This window comes from Corythoichthys intestinalis, chromosome 8 (assembly GCF_030265065.1).
Source record: "Corythoichthys intestinalis isolate RoL2023-P3 chromosome 8, ASM3026506v1, whole genome shotgun sequence".
NCBI lineage: Eukaryota > Metazoa > Chordata > Actinopteri > Syngnathiformes > Syngnathidae > Corythoichthys > Corythoichthys intestinalis.
Genome location: NC_080402.1, coordinates 42,198,615 through 42,216,522, shown reverse-complemented (window position 1 = coordinate 42,216,522; position 17,908 = coordinate 42,198,615). Strand labels below are relative to the sequence as shown.

General features: G+C 40.0%; 1 protein-coding gene across 1 annotated transcript in view; it reads right to left on the bottom strand.

The window, feature by feature from the left end:
* Nucleotides 1-5,816: 5,816 nt before the first annotated feature.
* The window catches only part of abcc6a (ATP-binding cassette, sub-family C (CFTR/MRP), member 6a), a 74,623-nt gene continuing 62,531 nt past the window's right edge, over nucleotides 5,817-17,908 (bottom strand). The window contains exons 21-32 of the mRNA XM_057844356.1: nucleotides 16,327-16,411; nucleotides 16,108-16,225; nucleotides 15,798-16,005; nucleotides 15,375-15,685; nucleotides 11,318-11,517; nucleotides 11,081-11,207; nucleotides 10,892-10,993; nucleotides 10,635-10,781; nucleotides 10,396-10,554; nucleotides 10,096-10,262; nucleotides 9,784-9,978; nucleotides 5,817-7,036 (exon numbers count right to left, since the gene is read on the bottom strand). Of these exons, the coding sequence (XP_057700339.1) occupies nucleotides 6,928-7,036; nucleotides 9,784-9,978; nucleotides 10,096-10,262; nucleotides 10,396-10,554; nucleotides 10,635-10,781; nucleotides 10,892-10,993; nucleotides 11,081-11,207; nucleotides 11,318-11,517; nucleotides 15,375-15,685; nucleotides 15,798-16,005; nucleotides 16,108-16,225; nucleotides 16,327-16,411 (1,928 nt within the window). The 3' untranslated portion in view covers nucleotides 5,817-6,927. The remainder of the gene's footprint in view (nucleotides 7,037-9,783; nucleotides 9,979-10,095; nucleotides 10,263-10,395; nucleotides 10,555-10,634; nucleotides 10,782-10,891; nucleotides 10,994-11,080; nucleotides 11,208-11,317; nucleotides 11,518-15,374; nucleotides 15,686-15,797; nucleotides 16,006-16,107; nucleotides 16,226-16,326; nucleotides 16,412-17,908) is intronic.

Sequence of the window (17,908 nt, the reverse complement as noted above, 5' to 3'; positions counted from 1 at the left end):
ATTGGTACGGACGAACCAAATTGGGTGAACAGGAGCAAGGGCATAGGTTTGTATAGGGACGGTAGGGACATAACACTACGAACTTTTCAGGATGCTCAAATTGTCCCCACAAACTTTTAAGCAACTTTATTTGAATTATATAATGATTATAATTGATGATAATTATTAATGATAATAATTTATAGTGTCTTCCTATATGTTGTAAAAGTATAGACTTGACCCTTCCATTATTAAGTGAATTACTGTATTTTCATTATGTTCAGACTTACATTTACCCCTTTTCACTTGCTGAATGTGCCGGTCCATTTGTTTCCCCTCAAACGCACGTTTGATTGGCAGATGACTAGAACAAATAAGCACGCACACTCTTACAAAACTCCGACAGAAATACATGTCAACATGCCGCTTCCACCACCCCTTTCAAAGACGAACGATATTAGAATTTTTTCCGGCCAGCTGCAGCAGCAGCCACTGTAAGTAGACGTCAATGTTGTGGAGGTAGGGAACACGCCACTAATTTTGCTACTGAAAGTCCAACCTGCATCACAGTTAGCATAACATTAATCTGTGTGAATTTGCTAACCTGCAAAACTCGAGTAGGAAGCAGTTTAGAGATAAGTGTCCTCCTGTAATGTATGTGTTTACTACTGTTAACGTTAATTCAACTGTGCATTTATTCATTGATTAAAATATACTAATTTAGTTTCTCCATCATTCATTGAAAAATAATTTTATTTGCAGCCTATGCAGACATTTCTTAGAAAAATAAATAAATGAATAAATAACACACACAAAAACACAACCACCGTAAATTTCCTTGATATGAAGAAGGCCGGATTTCCCCCTGAAAATAAATTTAACTTTTTAAATTTTTACGTAGGCAACACATCAGCATATTTCTGAGAAATGTAGCCCTGACCCCCGTTCACCCAATCTGTTTGGTCTTATTAATGTCCCGTCCCCAGCAAAAAGTGTATATGCAGGTTATGCTGTTATAGCGTCCCTACCAATGTTGAGACCAAATCTATGCCCTTGAAGTGGGGTCAGGGCTACACTTCTCAAAAATGTGAACCTAGTTCATTGATTGGTTAAATGATCAATCAAAATAAATCGGTATTGACTTATACTAACTTTCATGTGTATTGGTCAGGTGATACACTGTTCGATTCAAAACTTTGTTTAAAAAAAAAAAAGACTAAAGAAACGTTTTGAAAAGTTCTGGAACAAATGTCTGGATTTTATGAGCAAATTTAAATTGCAATATTTGAACATAAATTATATTACCATACTTGCATACATACATTTTACCTTGACTATGATTAATGTACAATATTCATGACTCCTTGCACACTGTCAAGGCACCCAGTGCCAGAGGCAGCAAAACAACCCCAAAACATTATTGGACCCCCTCCATGTTTGACTATAGGCACTGTGTTCTTTTCTTTGTAGGCCGCATTTCTTCTGCTATTGGGCACTGGTCTCCATTTTTTGGTGCTATTTGAGGTATGTTTTGGTCAATGTCCTGTTGGAACACCCATGACAGGCCCAAAACATTTTGATAGTCTCCATATTTCATGACTCCTTGCACACTGTCAAGGCAACCAATGCCAGAAAAAAGAATGAGGCTTACAAAGAAAACAACACAGTGCATATAGTCAAACATGGTGGTGGTCCAATGATGCCCTGTTTTAGTTTTGCTGTCTGCGGCACTGGGTGTCAGGGTCCGCAAACGCAGAAAAAAGGTTGGCCCTCACAACAGACAATAAACAACTGAGGGAAGCGTACAAGGATTTATGAAATACAAAAAAAAAAAAAAAAAAAAAAACCACACGCAATCGCGGTAAAAAGGGGAAATAACAAAACGGGTAAGTGACAGGAGGTCGATGGGGATCAATATTCAAACGCGAGGGTAAGCTAGGTGGTAGGCAGAGAGCCAATAAAACAACTAAAATACGCTCACGTACCTGCACAAGGTAGAGGCATACAAAACTAAAGCGGCAGGTGACCAAAACCCAAGGCAGGGGTGAAATTACCAAAATAGCAAGCTACTCGAATGACAAAGATGTCAAATGGCGACCAGCAAGGAAAATATCTCGGCATTCTTCTCCTGGATGGCATGCGTTTATATACTATCACTGATGAACAAGGATTAGCTGTAGGTGCGACGTTGTTACGCCCTCACAGCCGGCTCTGCAACAAAAACAAAATCTGACCAGCAGCAGAACGTGACACTGGGTGCCTTGACAGTGTGCAAGGAGTCATGAAATATGGAGACCATCAAATTGTTTTGGGCCACAATGTAGGATGTAGTGTCAGAAAGCTGGGTCTGCGTCAGAGGTCATGGGTGATCCAACAGGACAATGACCCCAAAAATACCCCAAATAGCACCATGATATGGTTGGAGACAAAGCGCTAGAGAAATTTGAGGTGGCTATCGATGAGTCTGGATCTAAATCATATTAAACACTATGGAGAGATCTCAAAATTGGTGTTGCAAGAAGGCACCCTTCAATTCTGAGAGACCTGGAACAGTTCGCAAAAGACGAGTGATTCAAAATTCCATCTGAGAGGTGCACGAAACTTGTTGACGGTTATAAGAAGCTATTGCTTTCTGTTATTTCTTCTAAAAGATGCGCAACCAAATATTGAGTTGAGGCTGCTAACAATTTTGTCCTGCCCATTTTTTACATTCTGTGTAAAATAGTGTACATTTTGGCTTTTCTCTTCAGCTTTTTTGTGTTTTTTCCCAATGCACATCCAAGAAATATACCCATTTATACTGAAAACATTTGTAATTGCATTCATTTCTGTGAGAATTGCTGTACTTTCTATTAAAGGGTATCATAATATTAAGGGGCTGTGAGATATCAATAGAACTGTTATGTGGAAAGATAACAAATATTAATAAAGTTAACAAAAAAAAAAAAAAAAATCACATTCATGAGCAATTATCGAAAATAGATAAAAAAATTACGAACATTTCCGAAAGTATTCCGGAAACAGCCGAATGGGGTGAAGACGTCACAACAAGGAAACAAAATGTCGCGGCAGGTGCCATTGTTGTTTATCGACGAGAGAGTTGCGTTCGTGTTATCAAAACATCGCTAAAATGGTTCAAACCTGTTATGCTATGTGGTGTACAGATAGCCTTTTGTCGCAATGTAGTACCCGTGAGTTCCCGAACGCGAGAAAAAGAGCTGGACTACTCAGACAATGAGTAAAGTTTGTACGTGCTAAGAAGGCTAATTTTGCAGACCCAGCCTCCGGCACGGTTTTGTGTGCTGCGCATTTTACACCTGAAAGCTATTCGGACTATAGACAAATGAAATCAGGTTTTGCTAAGAAATTGCTGCTGAAAGCAGATGCGGTGCCCACCATACACGCGCAGCCACCTAAATGTCCCGAGATATCAAGGAAGAGGACAATGACTGGCTCTGATGAGACCACCCCACCACCCCAGGCAAAGCAAAGCAGGGAAATGGCTAGAGTGAGTACTCTTTTATAATAAAAAAACATATCACGCATTGGATATAGGACTGGACACATGTATAAATTATCGCTCGTAAAATACAGTGGGGAGAACAAGTCTTTGATACACTGCCAATGGGTTTTCCCATTGACTGTGTATCAAATACTTGCTCTCCCCACTGTATATAGAACAAATCCTCTAATCCCATTTATATTTGTGTCTGTTGGCTGAGCGAAAACCCATGATAGCACAATAAATGATAATTATTCTATACATTACTTTATTTTGCGGTCACAGTGTATCAGCTTCACAAAAAGAACTGCAAAACAAACCATTCGGTGTTTACCACACGATCTGTTGCCAGTGTTTCATCAATGTGATTGCTCCCCTCAATGATCCTTTCACTAGGCTGCATTGGGTTTCGTTTGGGGTCAAATTGATAACCCAAAACACCAAAGAAAGGTTCATAACTCTCCTCATCGCCATTAGAAGAACGTTCGTTACGTCGGATTCGTCGCTGCAACTAGAAACAAAATTGTCCGCCATCATCGCCGCCATTCAGTCCTAAGCACTGAGCCAGTTGTTTCCTTGTAGTGACGTCACGCACACAATATGCTAGATTTCCGGGATCTCGGGCGCCGGTCGTTTTAGCTTGACAATCAATCCAAATTTCTATCATTTTCTTGGTGTTGCGATGTGTGTAATTACACGAAGTGGCATGATATGAATCCAAAAGGCATGCGTTTATGGATAAATGATGGAATATTAGCATTTCCCCAGGTGTTGTAATACCCTTTAATGGTTTGGGGCCATCTTATCTCACAGATGCTCTGGTTCCATACCACCCCAACAGAACACTTCGTTCTCAGAATGCAGGTCTACTGGTAGTTCCCAGGGTCACTAAAAGTACAGTAGGATCTAGAGCCTTTAGTTACCAAGCTCTTGTCTTATGGAATCAGCTTCCAGTTTATATTAAAGAGGCCGACACTGTCTGTACATTTAAGATCAGACTAAAAACGTTCCTATTTGACAAAGCTTATGGTCAGGCTAGTTGAAAACAGACTAGACTCACAGTTCAGTCTAAGCTGCCCTAGGAGCTATAATGCTGGGGGATATCCATCCACTGAGTCCTGTCCCCTGTTTTTCACTCTACTTACCATTTGTCTTTACTTTATTTTTTTCTAATTGTAATACCTAGTTGACCAGTCTTTTCCTCACTAGTCACCCTGTGTCCCCTTTCCCTCCTCCCCTCTGGGGAGGGGCTACTTTTTCAGCCGTAGCTGCCTGACTGTCCTGACCCCTGGCTGGATGGACGTCCTCATGTTCCCTTATTCCATTGCATCTCCACAAACTGGAACTCCTTTTACTAATGCCCATCATCAGTCCTGGTGCATCTATAGCCTGTCTGTCATGGGAGTGGATCTCTCCTGATTGTGGTTCTCCCCAAGGTTTCTCTTTTCCCATGTTTTTTTTTTTTTTTACTTTTTCCTTGCCGCCATGGAGGGTCTAAGGATGGGGGATGCCCAGGACATGGACTCATCTCATTCATCTACTGTATCTGAATGTGTATCAAAATGACTCTGTAAAGCCCTCTGAGACAAACCTGTTGTGATATAGGGCTATACAAATAAAACTGAATTGAATTACTTCCTGGAAAAATTCTAGGGTTGCCAATAATTTCGTCCATGACTGTAACTGAACTCATTATTATATGTAAATAAGGTTGCTTAAAAGTTGTTTGGGACAATCTGAGCATCTTGAAAAATTGGTAGTGTCATGTCCTTAATGTTCTGATGCAAACCTACGCCCTTTTTGGCCCCGTGGGTTCCCCAGGGTAAAGTAAAAAAAAAAAAAAATTAAAAAAAAAATAAATAAAAAGGATCAGAGAATGACTGACGTAGACCCCAGTCCCCCTACACCCCCCCCCCCCCCCCCCACAAATAAACACATTCGCAATTAATTCTTTAAAAAATCATTAAGAATCCCTTGGATGGGAAATAACTTGCTCCTCCAAATCTGATGAGTCATCATTCTAAATGCTCTTTGTTTCCGTTTTTGCCATATGCTGTATGCCGCCAATGCCTCTGTATCAATGAAAATTTCAAATATAGCTTATTTACATTGTCATAATCTGTGACGGTTGAAGTAGTGGCTAGCCTATTTACAAAATGCAGACAAGGTAACTCTTTTCTATGGTGCAAACACAAATTTGTCAGGACAATACCTGAAATATAATACTTTCACAAACATCTCACCCACATTGTTGAATCAAATGTATGTTTATTATTCAGCACAATGCATAAAACAATAATAGTATTTCATCAGTTAAAAATGAAAATAGCTTGATATAAAAAGTATAAATATAATACAATCCTCAGTATTTTAAAGACATGTTTTGAAAAACCACATAAATAAACTATATGGTTTCTCTTTGAAAAGATTGTCTAAACCAGTAAGACAAAAACAGCATCATGACTTCTCTCTGCGAAAAAATCATACAATTCTTTGAATTAAGGATCAAGGTCGTTGAGGACTATCTACACTTTGTAAAGTCAGCATAAAAATAGAACAATAGCGAATTCTCTCTCGACACAGATACAGTATATATACTTTGTATGGCCTGAGTTGTGCGGTGGTGGAGAGAAAGTCACTCACCAAGATTTATACCATTGTTGAGAGGAGTCATTCTCTTCATTCAATGCGGGTTTTCACATATAGGCATCAGGTTCAATCTGACCGACAAGATTTCTTTGGGCTTTATGTTTACTTTGACAGAAATAAACAACTGCCTGCCAATGTCTTGGCTCATACCATTGTTTTTCCTCCTATTCTCTGTCATATAAATAATCTAAATTGGCTGCTTCAAACTCATTTCTGGAGGCTCTGAAACCCTCACAGCCCTCACATTCCCCAGGTTGAACCATCCAGAGGGTCAGTATGTCAGAGTCATTTCTGTCCTTGTTCTTGGAAAACCAAGCGGTATAGAAATGAAGATGACCTCTTTCTAGCATCATAGACTTAAAAATTGTATGAGTAAACATCATTGTCAAAGCCTGAGAAAAATATGTCATGTGCTTCATGACATGCAAATACTAATGCTCCCATTCAAAACAGGAATAACAATCCATATAATTTGTGGTTGTCTTGCATTCCAGGCTTCGCTTGATCCATAAATAGAATGAACTTTTCTCATACTCGATGTACATAATTTTAATAGCTCTCACATTCCTAGCAATCCAATGCAGCTTCATTTACATGTAGACAATTTAAGTTTGTTTCCTGATTCAGGACAGCATGTCCATGTGTAAGAAACATAGTAGTGAGCAGTATTGGTAGCATCCCTGGACCCTCAATGACAATGCCCTCGGGTGAGCTGCCTCAAAGCTTGGAGAGGGCCAATTCAACTTTTGTTGAAAAGCCATGGACAGAAGCCAAATTTGTGCAGATCCTCCATGGTCCTAGACTAGTCCAGCTTCCCGGCACATTCGGAAGAACTGTCCCTGCTGTGCAATGAGATTGGTTGGAGAGTCCATTTCAGAGATGTGGCCTCGATCCATAACAATCACTCTGTGAAGTAGGAAGGAGAAAAGTGAGTAGAGTCATGTGAAGCAATTGCCGTAATGTTATCACTATAAGGAACACCTGACTATAATCGCCACCCACCAAATTTGGCACGAAAACGGCATTTGTTCATAGATAAGCCACACTGGACAACAGTATAAACTGCAGCTGTCCTCACTGTATTATGGGATATTTACCCCAAAATACAATGGGGCAAATAAGTAATTAGTCAACCACTAATTGTGCAAGTTCTCCCACTTGAAAATATTAGAGAGGCCTGTAATTGTCAACATGGGTAAACCTCAACCATGAGAGACAGAATGTGGAAAAAAAACAGAAAATCACATTGTTTGATTTTTAAAGAATTTATTTGCAAATCATGGTGGAAAATAAGTATTTGGTCAATACCAAAAGTTCATCTCAATACTTTGTTATGCACCCTTTGTTGGCAATAACGGAGGCCAAACGTGTTCTGTAACTCTTCACAAGCTTTTCACACACTGTTGCTGGTATTTTGGTCCATTCCTCCATGCAGATCTCCTCTAGAGCAGTGATGTTTTGGGGCTGTCGTTGGGCAACACGGACTTTCAACTCCCTCCACAGATTTTCAATGGGGTTGACATCTAGAGACTGGCTAGGCCACTCCAGGACCTTCAATGCTTCTTACGAAGCCACTCCTTTGTTGCCCTGGTCGTGTGTTTGGGATCATTGTCATGCTGAAAGACCCAGCCAATTCAATGCCCTTGCTCAAAATCTCTCGATACATGGCCCCATTCATTCTTTCCTTTACACAGATCAGTCGTCCTGGTCCCTTTGCAGAAAAACAGCCCCAAAGCATGATGTTTTCACCCCCATGCTTCACAGTGGGTATGGTGCTCTTCGGATGCAATATAGTATTCTTTCTCCTCCAAACACGATAACCTGTGTTTCTACCAAAAAGTTCTATTTTGGTTTTATCTGACCATAACATATTCTCCCAGTCCTCTTCTGGATCATCCAAATGCTCTCTAGCGAACCGCAGACGGGCCTGGACGTGTACTTTCTTCAGCAGGGCGACACGTCTGGCAGTGCAGAATTTGAGTCCCTGGCGGCGCATTGTGTTACTGATAGTAGCCTTTGTTACTGTGGTCCCAGCTCTCTGTAGGTCATTCACTAGGTCCCCCGTGTGGTTCTGGGATTTTTGCTCACCGTTCTTGTTATCATTTTGACGCCACGTGGTGAGAGCTTACATGGAGCCCCAGATGGAGGGAGATTATCAGTGGTCTTGTATGTCTTCCATTTTCTAATAATTGCTCCCACAGTTGATTTCTTTACACCAAGCGTTTTACCTATTGCAGATTCAGTCTTCCCAGCCTGGTGCAGGTCTACAATTTTGCCTCTGGTGTCCTTCGACAGCTCTTTGGTCTTGGCCATAGTGGAGTTTGGAGTGTGACTGACTGATGTTGTGGACAGGTGTCTTTTATACCGATAATGAGTTAAAACAGGTGCCATTAATACAGGTAACGAGTGGAGCCTCGTTAGACCTCGTTAGAAGAAGTCAGACCTCTTTGACAGCTAGATATCTTGCTTGTTTGTAGGTGACCAAACTCTTATTCTCCACTCTAATTTGGAAATAAATTCCTTAAAAATCAAACAATGTGATTTTCAGTTTTTTCCCCCACATTCTGTCTCTGATGGTTGAGATTTACCCATGTTGACAATTACGGGCCTCTCTAATCTTCTCAAGTAGGAGAACTTGCACAACTGGTTGTTAACTAAATACTTATTTGCCCCACTGTATATTAACCGGTAACACTTTAAGACCAAATGAAAACCCACAAAGCTTTGAACCAATTGGCTGCAAAGCTTCATTGCTTCAAGAAGCTTCATTTGGCCATCACTGCTCCCTTGAGGGAGACAGTCAACGTCTGCTGCCGCCCCCTGTCAACAATGTTGTTGTCCAACATGCCTCCTAGCATGCATTGCAGCTCTACAGCTGTATCTACCCTTCCACTTTTCAAATCCAGACTCAAAACATACCTGTTTACTCTTTCTTACCCACCATGATCCTTTGCTCCTTTCTATCTTGACCTCTTAATTTTTTATTGACCTTTATCCTGTTTTTATTTTAATTTTATGATTGTATTGTTGTTATTGTGACTCCATCTTTCTTGTAAAGTGTATTTGTGTGGCTTGAAAAGCGCTCTTGAGATAAAATGTATTATTATTATTATTGTTATTATTATTATAAATAACAATCAAAATTCATGTTCTGTGCTAATTATTTCTTCAGCTACTGTTCCAGTTGTTTCATTATTAACCAGTTATGGTATTTGGCAACACTTTATTTGACAGTGGCACCATCAGACTGTCATTAGACAATCACAATTATGACATGACCCTGTCATGAGCATTAATGAATGCTTATAAGAGATGTCATTTCGTGCTAGCCGGCAAATTATCTCACTTTTGAATGGATGTAAAAGAACCAAGCTGGACATAAATGTTAGCGACATAATATGCCGGATGACACTTAATGACATCTGTCATAAGCATTCAATAATGCCCATGATAGTGTCATGTCATAATTATGACGGTCTTATGATAGTTTTATGACGCCGCTGTCAAATAAAGTGTTACCTGTTAACACAAATAAACCAACAAATAAGCCACACTGAACTATAAACCTCATGATTCAAAATGAAGGAAAAAAGTAGTGGCTTATAGTCTGAAAATTACGGTTTTCTGTGTGTTCTATAAAACTGATCGTATACCTCGTGTAATCCATGATAGTGTTGAGGCGGTGAGCAATGGTAAGAACAGTGCAGTCTTCAAACTGGGTGCGGATTGTGGACTGGATTAGCGTGTCGGTCTCCAAATCCACAGCAGCTGTTGCCTCATCCAAAACCAAGATTTTGGTTTTCCTCAGCAAGGCTCTCGCAAGGCACACCAGTTGGCGCTGCCCCAAACTACACAGAAAATAATGAGTTGTAGAACAATCAAAATTAGTTAGATTGTGCATACTGTTGTTAGACTAAATTGGTTGGTAGTTAAATAACATTAGATCATGTAATATTCATGTGCACCTGAGATTTTCCCCTCCTTCTGAGCATTCATGGTTGAGTTTGTCCGGCAGGTTGGACACAAAGTTTTTGAGGTGAGCTAGCTCCAATGAACTCCACACTTCTTCATCAGTGTAGGTGTCAAATGGATCAAGGTTCATTCGAAGAGATCCCGAGAACAGCACAGGATCCTGAGAAAATGACCCACACATAATTTTGATTGCAGATTTAATCATTTAGTTATCAAATATATTGTCTCTATAATAGAAATAATCAGTTTATTTGAGCAAAGCCACAGCTCAGTTTCTGTTGTTAATAACTTACCTGAGGAATGATAGTAATGCGTGATCGAAGATCATGGAGTCCAATGTCAGCGATGTTGACTCCATCAATAAAGATATTCCCCTTTGCTGCCTCTAAGATTCTAAATATTCCAAGGGCAAGTGAGGACTTCCCAGCTCCCGTTCTTCCCACAATGCCCACCTGGAACACATTAGAGAGGTCGACTTTAGGTCCTGTGCAAGCCTCATTAGGTAAAAATCACATCGTTTGAAATTACTCACTTTCTCTCTTTCATGAATTTGCAAGGTAATGCCTTTTAAAGCCAACTCCAGTCCTTTGCGGTACTGCAAGCCATAGTCCTGGAACTCAATAGTACCGGTCTGGGGCCAAGCCAAAGGCAAAGAACTGCCTTCTATGCTCCAGCTGGCCTGTATAATGTGAAGAGAGTGAAATAGTAAAATAATAGGACATAATTTTACATTGGCCGAAAATAAAAAAACGGTAGAAAATGTACAGTATATGAGGTGGAAACACTGACCTCTTTCGCAGTATCAGCATACTCATTTACTCTTTCCACAGAAACTATGTTGTTTTCTACATCAGTCCATGATCTAACAATCCAACTGAGGATTCCAGTCACCTGCAAAACCCAGCACAATTAGATGTTTGCTTTTCATTACATATAACAAAGACGCCTGAATAGCACAAGCAAGACCTCACACTGTACCTGGAGTGAATGAGAAACAGCCAACCCTACTATGCCTGGACTCAGAGTGCTCTTTCCCATGACAGAGAGAATAGCAGCTGCTAACACCACTCCATTACCGACAAACTCCAGATTGACTGCCAGCCACCTGTGGATGACACACTAATTTAATTTATTGACAACGCTTATACTAATTCTGCCTGGCCAAATAACTTTCAACAAAAAAAGAGCAAATTATATTTAACACTGATATCTCACCGGGTGGCCACAAATCTGGGGAAGTAGGATGTCTGGTTGAAATCTACCCTTTCATTAGCTTGCAGAATGAACCTAGACTGATCGCCAAAGGCCCTGATGACACTGGCGCCCTGCACTGTCTCATTAAAGTGGGTGTAGATGGGAGAGCGGCTCACAGCTTCCAGCCTCCGTAGCTGACAGGATGTAGCAACGTAGAAGCTCTGGATGAAACACATGAATGACAGAAATCAAGGGGGGGGGGGGGGGGGTGTTAAAGATTCTGTAACGTAAATGGCATGATTTAATTTATACATTAGTACATTTGTATATTGCAAAGAACTGAGAATATGTACACAGGGCGATAACAATGTTAGTGCTGAATTGCTGGTATACAGTGAGGAGTAGAAGTATTTGAACCCCTTGTGATTTTGCAAGTTCAGCGACTTTGAAAATAGGTAGAGGTCTGAAATTTCAATCATAGATGCATTTCACTTATAGAGACATAATCTAAAAAAAAAATCTGGAACTCACATTGTATGATTTTTCAATTATTTATTTGTAATTTACTGGGGTTCATAAGTATTTGTACCCTGAGAATCAGCAATAATTATGATACTCAAAGAGTTGTCATTCAACCTCCAAAAAAATTCTACTTTTACTCCATGAGTAAGCAACTACCCACTGCCCGTTTGAGCTCATTATTATCACCTGTGCACCCCACAGTCAGTCATAATCCAACTGCTACCATTGGCAAGACCAGAGAATTTTCGAAAGACCCCTGAGAAAAAAATGTTGAGCTCCACAAAGCTGGAAAGGCTATGGGACAATTGGAAAGCAGCTTGGTGAGAATAAATCAATGGTTGCAGCAATTGTTAGGAAACGGAAAAGGCTATACATGACTGATAATCTACCTCGGAATGGGGCTCCATGTAAAATCTCTCCTCGTGGGGAATCACTCGTAATGGGAAAAGTGAGGGTTCAGCCTAGAATTACGCGGCAGGAGCTTCGTCAATGACCTGAAGAGAGCTGGATGCACAATTTCAAAGGCTACAGTCAGAAAAGCACTTCAGTGCAATGGTTTGAAAAACTCATTGCTCAGAAGGTTCCCCTGTTGAACCCAGTAGAGGTGAAGGCCCGTCTGAAGTTTGCCAGGGACCATCTGATGCAGAGGGGTTATGGGAGAAAGTCATGTGGTCAGATGAGACCAAAGTGGAACTTTTTGGTGCAAACTTTACTCGTTGTGTGTGGAGGAAAAAGATGGATGAGTACAATCCCAAGAACACGATCCACACTGTAAAGTATCGGGGCGGAAACCTCACGCTTTGGGGCTGCTTTTCGGGAAAGGGGACAGGACGACTGTAATGTATAAGGCAGAGGATGAATGGTGAAATGTATCGTCAGATTTTAAGCCACAACTTCCTTCCCTCAGTCAGAGACTTGAAGATGAGTCGTGGCTGGATCTTCCAACATGACAATGATCTGAAGCACACAGCCAAGCTGACCAAGGAGTGGCTGCGTATAAAGCATACCAAGGTTCTGGAGTGGCATAGCCAGTCTCCAGACCTCAATCCAATAGAAAATCTTTGGATGGAGCTGAAACTTTGTGTTTCTCAACGACAGCGCTGAAACCTGACAGATCTAAAGATTTGTGTGGAGGAATGGGCCAAAATCCCTGTTTCCAGATGTGAAAACCTGGTGAAAAACAACATAAAGCATCTGACCTCTGTAATTGCAAACAAAGGCTTCTGCACTAAATATTAGCACTGATTTTATCAGGAATACAAATAGTTATGAATCCGTGTAAATTACAGATAAATTATTGAAAAATCAAACAATGTGAGTTCGGATTTTCTTTTTAAGATTATGTCTCTATAAGTGGAAATGCAGCTATAATTGACATTTCAGACCTCTACCTATTTTCTGAGTGGGTGAACTGGCAAAATCACAAGGGGCGCAAAACTGCAAATACTTCTGCTGCTCACTGTATAGCACTAAAGTCTTTCGCACAGCTTCATCCAGCAAGATTTTTTGGGCTGTCCTAAAAACGGGATTTACTGATGTCAGTTAAAACCTGGGTTTCTGACCCACCCCCTAAACCATATAAGGAGCAAGTTCAGTCAGTGTCTATTTGCCGCTATTGCACTTTTCTCATTCACTTGGCCATAACCTTGCCTACAATTAAACATCCCCTGCTCCCAAAATACATCACATTCAACTACATCTATGTTTTATTTTTAGAGCAGAGGTCAACTTTAGATGTTTAACGGCTGACTACAATTCCGCAAAGGTCCACAAAATTTGTAGCGGCAAGGGTTGCATAAAATGTGACTCTAAAAGAATTGTAGTAGGCTCCACCTTCAATGGAAGTCCAACAACAGAGCCAACTTCAACACCACCTGAGATGGGTGGTTCTACTCGAGCACGCACTGGCGTGAAAGTTGAAGTGAGACATGCCGAAAGTGTGGCTGAGAGGGAGATGCTTCTGACTGGGCACGCGCTGACAAAGCCTAGATGGTGCGGAAGTGGGAGCAAGGCGTGCCGAAAATGTCGACAATGTCGAGTTAGATGTTCCTCCCTGGGTACGGGCTCACAAAGCCTTGCTGGCATAGTAGATGAGTAGTTTTGTAGACATAGGACACAAGCTAGACAAAGCATCCATGTTCCACATTGTAGAAGGTACTTGATTTAAAAATTAGCACTTGAGCAGGGTGTGGTTTGAGTTCAACAAATTGGACATGACTAGAGCATCTGAGACCTGATGAGCAAGCCTTATTTGTCCCTATTTTGAAGCCTTATTACATATACTGTGTGTAGCAATTGTTTAATGTATTCAAACTAGGCAATCTTATAACCAATTAGGGTTGTTCCGATCATGTTTTTTTGCTCCCAATCCGATCCCGATCGTTTTAGTTTGAGTATCTTCCGATCCTGATATTTCCCGATCCGATTGCTTTTTTTTTTGCTCCCGATTCAATTCCAATCATTCCCGATAAAATTTCCCGATCATATACATTTTGGCAATGCAGTAAGAAAAAAATGAATAAAACTTGGATGAATATATACATTCAACATAGAGTACATAAGTACTGTATTTGTTTATTATGACAATAAATCCTCAAGATGGCATTTACATTATTAACATTCTTTCTGTGAGAGGGATCCACGGATAGAAAGACTTGTAATTCTTAAAGGATAAATGTGACCTTGTATATTGTGACTAAATATTGCCATCTAGTGTATTTGTTGAGCTTTCAGTAAATGATACTGTAGCCATTTAACTGTTCTGCCCAAATGCATGATAGGAAGCGCAACCATGACTGTGCGTAGTGGTACCAATTGATATATCTTCTCTGCGTTGGGACATAACATAGGGTGTTAAGAAAAAGATAAATTACTACCTTTCTTCCCCACATTGCTTCCCTCGATATTTCTAATCGTAGGGAAAGGGATTGTAGGCTTTAGCCAATTAAAAAAAGGCTCCAAAGGCTGCCAAAATTCACTTTATTCATTTTACGCTGCCTTTTAGCTCTATATATAGGTAAAACGGCGCCGTTACAGATTGAACGTGACAATACGTGAGTGGGTCGTGCAGCGCATGCATTAATTGCGTTAAATATTTTAACGTGATAAATTAAAAAAAAAAAAAATTAATTACCGCCGTTAACAGGATAAATTTGATAACCCTACCTTAAGCCTAAACTAAAGACTCTGGATGAGTGTAACATATTATGTCTGTAACGTTAAATACAATTAGAAAACGATTTAATTAAAAAAAATATATATATATATTCAAAAAAGGCATGTCCGACATTTTTTTGCCGATTCCGATACTTTGAAAATGACCCGATCGATCGGGACATCTCTATTACCAACCCGTGTTTATTTTGTCCAACTGAAATAATTTATTATTAGTGACTTCTATTTGACAGGACCAGAAGACACAGCGAAATTGTATAGGTTGATGTTGGTGAGGTTAATATTCCTACAACTTTGTAAAAAAGCAAAGTCATGACAAATCTAAATCCTGAGTTCAGTATGTTGTGATATTTGTGTGAATTATGGGGTGAGAGAATGTTACCTGGACAAAGGCGTAGAGAAATGCAAGAGGTAGGATGATCACCGCAGCAAAAGGTGTTGCCATGAGCACAATGATGCACACCTCCATCAGTTTAAAGACGTAGCTCAACATCATCTTTAGGCCCTCAGGCACCATGCAATCAATGGCGTCAATCTCTTTGGCAAATCGGTTGAGCAAGTTGCCGCTGGGCGTGCATTCAAAGAATGACATTGGCGAATGCAATACATTGACCAGCAGGTCCATGTGCAAGTGACGGGAAGCAATGATGCCGCAGATGGAGATGGCTACAGTGGTACCAAAGATTGCAATGCCTGAAGAGACAGAAAATGTGTTTGGTCAGATTTAGAACAGAACAATTCTTTTCCACTATGCCAAAAAATGGAAAATAGTAGCTCCCTCCCAAGTCAAATAATGGAGTCTAACCTTGAACAAAACCCAGTGCTCCAAAGACAGATAGTTTCAGGTCGGCATCAATCTGGGTACCGTTAACAATTGGATCGTCGGCCCACATGCTTAGCCAGTAGTTGTAGGCCAGTGAGGCTCCCTGCTGAAAGGCGTACAGGAAGACAATAGGAATGATGATGGCTAGCCCTATGGTCTTAAAGTACTTTTGGTACATCTCCAGCCTCACCTGTATTGGGGAAAAATGAAGTAGTCATAAGTCAACGGAAGGGCTCGTTTTGATTTCTTTAGTTTACATAATTCTTGAATTGTAGTGAATAGTAAGTCTTACTCGTCCAGTATGGGCCTTGTCAACTTCTGTGAGCTTGCCAAGTTCCTCAGGAACATGCTCCTGCTCTGTTTCAGATACAGGCTCCATGTTCTGTAAGTTTGTATTTGTTGTGTCACCTCTGGGAAGAAAATGGTGGGACAATAAGTCAGTTTGATTAATTTTTAACAGGAAATTTGCTGTGATTTGCTTTGAAGTCCCTCAGTTTACTGAGTTACATACCCAATAAGCTGCTCCTGAGACAAGTCTCTGGAGAATGGCATGAAATCAACCATGCTAAGACGAGCATTGGACCTCCTTGAGCCAGCTACAAGAAAGACATTTTCTGCATTATTATTAGTTATTTGGTTCATACCTCACCATACCATGACGAAGCACTAAATAAGGACAAAAGCTTTAAATAGCTTATTCGGAGTGTCCCTTTCATGCATCTTGTCAGATGAACTGCTTGTATATATGACCATGTTCTTGTGTGAATCAAGATACGATGTGTGATTAAACTGAATCTAAACTAAGGACTACTTGAACAAAAAACAAGAAAATGAATTCAAGAATATATAACGATGAAAACACACACAGGGCTGAAAAAGCAGCTCTTGTACCCCTCTTTAAAATAAATTGCTGTATTTTAAGCCAACAGAACTGTTGTGTTTGATAGACCAATATGTCTATATGCTGCCATAGCAGTTTCTTGGCGCGTTATGTCCCCGGACTATTTTTTAAGTTGTCCGTTTTACCCTGGAGACCCCCATTTACAGACAATGCGCTACCGCTTTTGTTTCAACCCAGCCATAAAAAGAAAGTAATTATATTTATTATTCGAAATGACTATCATTTTTAGCTTATAATTGTTAATTCATGTCTATTTAGGTTAAAAAGAAAAAAAAAAAAAAAACGACTTTAAAAAATTATTCACTCGCATATTTTAAACTTTTAAACAAATTACGTCACAATGAAAAAAATACTGTCTGTAAATATGTCACGGAAATCTACCTCATAACTATCACTTAATTGTATTTTTTTGTTACTGTCGGATTTTCCACGATATTTTAGATAATAAGTAATCGATCCAAATCAAGAAAAATTGAGAAACTCCTATCCTTTTTGTCCGTGACTTCCGCATCGCGACCCTTGTTATATTACCGTATTTCACCCATAAAATCCCCACAAAGTCCGACTGTGGCTATTCACAGCTGTGTCTTGCTACTCGGTGATACATGCTACATAGCATTTTTGGATTGAAACAAGGTGAGTGCGTGATAATATCTCGTTAAAATCAGCGTGTTTTTAATGATGCTCGCTCATGCTCACACCTCGAGTTACCGGAAAACCATAAAAAGACGTACATTGCAGTCGAATGCTAACGCAAGAATTATTGACACAGCAGGCTAACTGACTAGCGTGCTATCCATTATCTTTTCGACCCTTGTTGCCGTTTGGATTGCTTATTATGAGATGATATCGATGTATTAGATACATTACATGCTTAAATCATAAAGCCGAGGTCCTAGGCTTCAAGGCTAGATACAATAAATAGATAGTGCTGTACTCATATTTATATGTTCCTTTTATGCATATGGAGCCTTTTATTCTCAGTATCTTGCATTCACATTCTTTGATCATAGTTGAAAAAGTATTTTAAAAGCCCACTGCAAAAATTAAAATACTATGGTTTTGGAATTTGACCACTAAAATTCCCGTGGAAGTGATTTTTCTATGCACAGATTAAAACCAAGCCAAATAAAAAACCGTAAGGAGTAAAATTATCGTTAACCATACAGCTAACTCCCCATTTAGCCATGTT